Source organism: Marmota marmota, unplaced genomic scaffold, assembly GCF_001458135.2.
Source record: "Marmota marmota marmota unplaced genomic scaffold, marMar, whole genome shotgun sequence".
In the NCBI taxonomy this organism is placed as follows: Eukaryota; Metazoa; Chordata; class Mammalia; order Rodentia; family Sciuridae; genus Marmota; species Marmota marmota.
Window position 1 is genome coordinate 35,677,556 of NW_026000229.1, and position 8,218 is coordinate 35,685,773.

Consider the following 8,218-nt stretch of genomic DNA (forward strand, 5'->3'; position numbering starts at 1 on the left):
GGTCCCGCCGCAGTGGGCGGCGGGGGATGGGCAGGCGGCGGCGGTCCCGCCTGTTGAGGGTTGGCCGCTGCCGGTCCCGGGTCTGAGCTGGACCGGAGCCCTCAACCCGAAATCCCTGCGTCCGTCACGGCCCAGGTAGGACACACCCCCTGAACCCCCAGGGTGCCGCGGGTTAGTCCTGGGTCCCGCCCTTCCCCTGTCCGGACGCCCTCCTTCGTCCGCACCCCTCGCGGAGTGACGGACCCTGGGGCCCTGGAGGGGAGTACCGGAGACTTCTAGGTCGCTCCACGCCTTGGGCTTGTGCCATTCCCGTCCCTCTTCACCTCGGAGACCGTTCTGGTTCTGGCCCATTTCCTCTAGGGTTGCTGCTGCGTTTCCCCTGAGGCTTTGGGTGTTTTTACTGAACTTGGCGGGTCATTAAGCTTCGTTTGTTTCTCTGAGGGTGACCCACATATCACTTGTACTCACGCCTATTTAGGTTCCAGGACGGAACACAGAGGATTGTTAGGAAATATAAGCGTTTCTCTCCTACCTTGCCTCCCCCACTATAATGGAAGGGGGCATGGGACTGTAGACTCTCTTTGCTATATTGTAACGACAAGGAAGGCCAGGACTTTCTGATACTTAGGGTGCTGAAGTAATGACCTGAGGGATTTGCTGATCATTTGATTTGATAAAGATGATGTTGATACCCTGAAATTCCGAGGGAGGGACAAAAGATTACACATATATGTACCGTCAAATTAGAGAAGTAAATAATCTGTACTGATGCCCGGATACTTTATCTTACAATGAAGTTAATTTTGTTTCAGTTGTGGCTTCATTAGAGTTAAAAATGACATTGAGTTGAACTTTGCTTTGAATTAGTTGATAGATGGCAGCAATCCTGATATTAACTCTTCTCTAACCTAGTTTTAGGAATTGTTCTTTGAACGTTAAAGAGGACAGTTTTATTATACCGGGTGTTTTGATGTGAAGAGGATTTGTTACTCAATAGAAACACTTCTCTCTCTCTCTCTCTCTCTCTCTCTCTCTCTGTGTGTGTGTGTGTGTGTGTGTGTGTAGGAGGGTCATGTTATGAATGGGGACATGTGTATACACACACACACACACACACACACAGTGTGGATCCACTCTGTTAACATGTTTGGTTCTGAGCCATTAATAACAGTTGCATTGGTATATAAACATGGCTTTGCCAGGATAGACAACATAGATGTATCTGCTGTTTTTCTTTTGACTAAATGGATAGAATAACGTTGGGGGCGGGGTGGGGTAGGAGAAATGGGGAATAATTTTAAAGAACTGAGGGAGTTGAATGCTATGTATTGCTTCTTGGATTTTTAAAGAAGCCATAATGGTGACAAATATAACAATGTGACTAATCTTGGAGAATTTGTCTTAACTCTGTAATTTCAAATAACAAGTATTGAATACCTTGGATGATATTTGAATTGAAACATATTGGAAGGAATCTTTAATTTAGAGGCTTCTGTTTTCCTGTATGAAACATTTTTTTCAAGACACCAAAAGGGATGCTTGAAGCATGATTATAAATAAAAGTTTTTCTAATATTTTTTTCCTTTAAGATAATATTTGAAAGTGGTTTTTTTTCCAATTTTGGACACGTAAAGTCCATAGCTTCATTAATTTAATTTGTAATGTCAGCTTGAAACAAATGGGTAAGGAGCTAACTAAGAATAATATATCTTGCTCATTTTTCTCCTACTACAGTTCAGACATAATTTAGTGAATTCTTTTTTTGTGTTATGGATGACTTCAGATATTTATGTCTTGATTTTCTTTTAAGTACTTCAGGAAAGCTTTATGAAGTTAGAATTCATTTGCTTTAATAAATTGAATTCAATTATGTGGAACTTCAAATATCTTCAAATGTAATGTTACAAGCTAAACTTGTATAATTTAGACAATTTTGAGGGCATTTTACACATAAAAATGCATTAAAAATGTGATAGTGATAGTTTGTTGTTTTTTCAAAATAGTTGTTCATTTTTCAAAGATGAATTAGCTAGATCATGTAATTTAAATTTCACTTTCATGGTGGGTAGGCAATTCTTTTTTTTTTTTCCTTTTACCTATATTCAGGCAATTCTTCATATGCTCTACAGCTTTAAAAAGTACTATGTAGGGCTGGGGTTGTGGCTTAGTGGTAGAGCGCTTGCCTAGCATGTGTGAGGCCTGGGTTCGATTCTTAGCACCACATATAAACAAATAAATAAATAAAGGTCCATCAATAACTAATAAAAAGATTTTTTTAAAAAGTAATATATACAAATGACATCTTGATTGCAAGGACACCCTGAGTTAGAATGACCCACCTAAGACCCTTTCAGATTTTTAATCCTCAGATACTGTTGTGAGATAATATTTGTAGCATAAAAAATTGTAATAAGGGGGGCTGGGGTTGTGGCTTAGTGGTAGAGCACTTGCTTAGCACTTGCGAGGCCTTGGGTTGGAGCCTCAGCACCACATAAAAATAAATAAAATAAAGGTATTGTGCCCAATTACAACTAAAAAATATATATTTAAAAAATTTGTAATAGGGAAAAATGTTTAATGACCACTATGAATTAGTGGGGTCTAGACTTAACAGCAAAACAAAAATAACCTTTGAGAATTAATGGGAAATACGGTGTACTTTCTTCACCACTTTTTTTTTTTTTTTGGTCAGTATTAGGGATTGAACCCACGTGTGTTCTACCACTGAGCTACATTCCCCAACCCTTTTTATTTTGCGATCTCTATAAATTGCCGGGCCTGGGTTCCAACTTCCTATCCTCCTGCCTCAGCTTCCCAAGTAAATGAGATTACAGGATGTGTGTCTCTGTGCCCGGACATTTTTTTTTTTTTTAATAGCGCCTATAGGGAAAAATTCATTTATAGATACGTGGTAAAGTCTTTTTAATTTGAGACCATGCTATTTACAATCTTGTGTATTTTCTATTCTTGCAGGATATCTTTGTGTGTGTGTGTGTGTATATATATATATATATATATATATATATATTTTTTTTTTTTTAAATTAAACACATTTTAGGCTATCGTACTCCCTTTTTGTTGTTTTTAGCCACGCTTGTTGTAAACAGTAGTGATGGTAGTAACAGTTTTTCTCCTCAGGTTTCGGTGAACAGATCATTTTACACTGATAATACACAGTGCTTTTAAGTTAGATACCATACTCTATATTTAATAAAAGAGACTTTAAATTCATATGAAAAAGTTGAGTCTTTTTAGAGCTAAATTTTGGGGCAAAAGAAAAATATATATTAACTACTAAAAACAGTTTCTGTCCTCGTTAGAATTTGGTGATCTTTTAAATTGTTTTATTTACATAATGTGAATTTCTATTTTGCAAGAAAATTTCATCTTTCTAGAAGGTAATTTTTAATCAGATCTCTTGGTGCATTTTCATTTATATGACTTTAAGTTAAACATAATTATTCCTTTTGTGATTATTATTTTTCTTTCAATACTTGATTGAACCTAGTGCTTATATATTTTTGTGAACATCTTGGACTTTTTTACCATGATTTTTTCCATTTGCATATAAGATCTTTGATGCTTTTGGGTTTTGTTTTGAGACAGGGTCTCACTGTGTTGCCCAGGCTTGTCTTGAACTCCTGAACTCAAGTAATCCTCTTTCCTTATCCTCCCAGGTGGCTAGGATTATAGGCACAGCCACCATGCTCATATTGCTTTGGAATATTGCTAGTTGTTTTTTAAAAAATCGTTATAGAAATTTGCTTTCACTTCAGAGTAAAAACTCCCAAAGTAAAAAATTAATTGTTCTTTGAGAAGAATTTGGAGTGTAATTAATGTCTCCTGAAGAATGAGAGATAGAAAGTAGCTGCCTGGCTCTTTTTGGTTAAGCTATCAAGATAGAACCTGGCCATGTTTTGAGAGTCAATTATTTATTTAACAGGGGATTTGTGTTTTTATTGCAAATAAGAATCAGGTGATTTTTGTTGTTGTTGTTGTTTTGCTTTTTGGTACTGGGGATTCAACCCCAGGGCACTTAACCACTGAGCCACATCCCCAACCCTTTTTTTGTATTTTATTTAGAGACACTGTCTTACTGAGTTGCTTAGGGTCTTGCTAAGTTGCTGAAGCTGGCTTTAAACTCTCAATCCTCTGCCTTAGCCTCCTGAGCCATTGAAAAATCAGTATTTTTTTTAATGTTTGAATTAGAATTTTTTTTTTTGCCATTGTATCTATTTTTACTCAAATGCTTTTTTAAAAAAAATTTTTGGTTGTTGATGGACCTTTATTTTATTTATTTATATGTGGTGCTGAGAATAGAACCCAGTGCCTCACACATGCTAGGCAAGCGCTCACTGCTGAGCTACAACTCCAGCCCCACCCAAATGCTTTTTATCATGAATATTTTTATATTTGTCTTTTTTCTGCCATTTTAAATAATTGCCTTTAAAAAAAAATGAGATTGCATTGTTCCCTTTTTGTTCTAGCTATATGATCATCTAAATACTCTATTTTGTTAATATTTGTCTGACATTTTAGTTTTTCACTTGTGTTGTATATTGTGGATTAATCTTGTACATTTCTGTTTTTTTTTTCCCTCTTCCTGGTCCATCAAGTGCCTCAGTTTCTAAAATATCTCAAAATAACTTTATCAACACTTTTCAATGAATGTTATGGCAAAGATAAGAAACTAGGAAAAAATGAAATACCAAGAGAAAAACGTGAGCCATGTCTCTTGTGAAATTTGATTTTAAAAAATAATCTGGAAGCTAAATTACATAGTAACATAGTAAACTAGATTAAGACTTCATCTGCTTGACATCCGGAGCGCTTGAAAAATTTGACGTGTCCAAGACAAAAGTCAACACTCTTTTAAACTTCCTTCGTTCTATAAATAAATGTATCATTAGTCAGTCACCCAAGCTCAAAAATCTTGGTTCCTTGTTTCTCCTGGTTCTACCTACACAAAACCTCTTTTTTCCATTTCTACTGCTACCAGCTTAAATCAGCCTCTCTGACCTTTGGAACAGTGAACTATTGACATTAACTGCATCCATCCATTCACTAAATACTTGCTAATAATCTACCGTGAAATTTTGCTAGGGTTAGAGATTCAGCAGTCAGCAAGACAGAAGTCTATTCACTGCTGAAGTTTATAGTATAGTGGAAGTGGAAATTTGTGACAAGGAATCATAAGTGTTCCAAGTATTATGAAGGAAAATGTTGATGTGAGCATGTAACAGACAGACCCAAGAGACAGGGAGGTGGATTGAGGGAAGAACTTTATCAGCCAGAGATGATTCTATATACTCTGTCAGACTGATTCAGAGGTTGGTGAATATATTATAGCTATAATAAGTTAATAATTAAAAATAAATGGTTTTTAAACAAATTAATAAAAATTAAACTTTCACATAATCCTAGAAAAAGCTTTAGAAGAATTTTTTTCAAAATACCTGAGCACTAAATAATTTTAAAGAGTCTACTTCTTCTTCTAATATGGATTTCTACTTTGGGTTCTCCCAGGCTTCAATTGCTTGAGTACTTAATAGGATTCCTTTTTTGTTTCAGAGTCTGTTTGAACCATCTGAAGTTAGAAATAGATATTATCAATAGCCAGAGTGTATATAGTTATGAGAAAGAGATGTTCCAGGTAAGTAGTTATAATGTGTTTGTTGTTAAGAGTCCAGCAACTTATAATTAAGTGAATAATTATTGAATATTGAATATATAATAACTAAATATCTATAAATTAAAAAAATACATTTGTAAATTAGAAAACCTATCTTACTGTATACTGGCACCTAATTTTTGGTCTAGAAATTGAGATTAATATAACCACTACCTCTTAAATTGATAAAGGCTTATTAAACAAATGAATATAAACTGTTAGTTGTGCATCCAGATGAGTTTTTAATCGATTTATGTCTCTATTATGTCATAAGACCTTAAATTAGTTAACTTCTTTTTGCCTCAGTTTTGCTAATTTTAAGTACTTAAAATCTTATTTCAAAAGGTCATTACAGGGAAGGTTCTATGATTTTTCTTTGTCTTACTGGGAGGATCATAGACATTATGCTTTGCTTGGTTAATTTGATTATAGTAGATTTTACTCAAAGAATGCTCGTGGGCTGGGGCTGTAGCTCAGTGGTGGAGTGCTTGCCTCACACGTGAGGCACTGGGTTCGATCCTCAGCACCACATAAAAAGAAATAAAGATTGTGTCCAACTACAACTAAAAAAAATAAAAATAAAGAGTGCTCTTATTTAGTGTTTTCCTTACAATCTGGCCATGTAAGTTACACTGTACTTTCTATAAGAAAATAATTTGTTTATGTATTGTTAGTGTTGTAGCCAGGGAGAACTAGGTTGTTTACATTTTGATTCTGTTGTCAGTAACTGTAACCATACTGACTTGTAAAGTTCCTTTTCGCATTTTTTTTTTGTCCTAGATATTGAACCCAGAGATGCTTTGCTACAGAGCTACATCTCTACCCTTTCCCCTTTTAAATTTTATTTTGAGATAAGATCTTGCTAAGTTGCTGGGGTCTTGCTAAATTGCTGCCTCAAACTGTGTGCTTCAGCCTCATGAGTGGGATTACAAAAGTGTGCAACCATGCCTGGCTCTCTTCACTTTTTTTTGGTACCATGGATTGAACCCAGGGGTACTTAACCACTGAGCCACATCCTCAGCCCCTTTTATTTTGTATTTTGAGACATTGTGTCACTGAGTTGCTTAGGGCCTTGCTAAATAGCTGAGACTGGCTTTGAACTTGAGATCTTCCTACTTCAGCCTTCTGAGCCACTTGGGTGCATGTGCCACTGTGTCTGGCTCTCTTCACTTTTTTTTTTTTTTTTAAATATTTTTATTAGTTGTTGGCAGACTTTTATTGTATTTATTTTATGTGGTGCTGAGAATCAAACCCAGAGCCTTACACATGCTAGGCAAGTGCTCTACCACTGAGCCACACCCCAGCACCTCTATTCACTTTTAATAGATATGTTACTTTCTTGGATTTATTTATTGGTCTCAGAGAGATTCTGTGCTGCCAGAAGTGTAATTTGCTTCCTGTGAAAGTTTAGAAGGAACAGTTTCAGTGTGAGTGGGGACTGAATTTTCATTCTCTTTTGCTATTATGTCTTCTTACCTTTTTTTTTTTTTTTTTTTTGGTACTGGGGAGTGAATCCAGGGGCACTCAACCACTGAGCCACATCCCCGGCCCTTTTTTGTATTTTATTTAGAGACAGAGTCTCACTGAGTTACTTAGGGCCTTGCTAAGTTGCTGAGGCTAGCTTTGAACCTGCGATCCTTCTGCCTTAGCCTCCTGCACTGTTGGGATTACAGATGTTCTTACTAATTCTTGAGAGGGCTTCTTGCTATGAGGTAAAAACAAAGACAAACTGCCACTGGGTTTATCCTATACTAGAACCTTATTTTTGCTGCTTATATAATAGATGCTTTAAAAACTTAGCTGGCATACAGTTTTTGTAAACTTGTATTTATACCTAATCATGTTTTATTTAAAAAAAAACAACAATTTAGTTAATTTTTATAATTTAGAAAGTGTAATATTTTGACTTTTGAGATATATGAGATAGCCATCCTGCATCTCATTTAGTTTTATGTTTTTCATTAAGTTTGAAAAAAATTTAGTCATTTCTTCTGCCCCCACCCCCAGTATGTATTTATTTGGGCCCAATAAATGTATTCAGAAAGTAAAATAATCTATTACAAATGGAAATATACTTTTAAAGACAGTGTGGTTACAAAAATGACATAATAAAATAATAAACAGGTTACCAAATAAAAGGGTAAGTTGCCGCAGTCTGGCTGGGCACAATCAGGAGCCACTTGTCAAAAGAAACTAACTTTATTTTTAGAACCACACACGCCAAACAAAACAGCCTCTCAGGAAAAATCCTCAGAGCCTCAACTGCCACCACCGGCTTTCCACAAGCCTCTCTCTCCCACACAAGCTTCTCTCCACCTCCCACAATCCTCCTGCTCTTGAGGCCGATTGGCTGGGTCACGTGGGCGGAGCCAAAAAAAGTCCCCCAATGAGCAGCTCCGTGGTCTGAAAGGGCAGGGAAACAGTCCAATGAGCATCACCGCAGAGGAGCCAATCAGCTAGATGTTGCTGGGGCCGAGGAGCCAATCAGCTAGATGTTGCTGGGGCCGCTGTGAGCCAATCATCAGCCGGCAGCTGGAAGTTTGCTGG

The 8,218-nt window shown here is 36.6% G+C and overlaps 1 protein-coding gene across 6 annotated transcripts in view; it reads left to right on the plus strand.

The window, feature by feature from the left end:
- Positions 1-6: 6 nt before the first annotated feature.
- Positions 7-8,218, plus strand: part of Ttbk2 (tau tubulin kinase 2) — a 149,650-nt gene continuing 141,438 nt past the window's right edge. For 2 of the 6 annotated variants that reach the window (XM_048793452.1, XM_048793453.1), the window contains exon 1: positions 4,428-5,653. In XM_048793452.1, the coding sequence (XP_048649409.1) occupies positions 5,634-5,653 (20 nt within the window). In that variant the 5' untranslated portion in view covers positions 4,428-5,633. Of the gene's footprint in view, positions 136-4,427; positions 5,654-8,218 lie in introns of those variants that run through there. The other 4 variants (XM_015480757.2, XM_048793451.1, XM_048793450.1 and 1 more) reach the window with 4 other exon arrangements.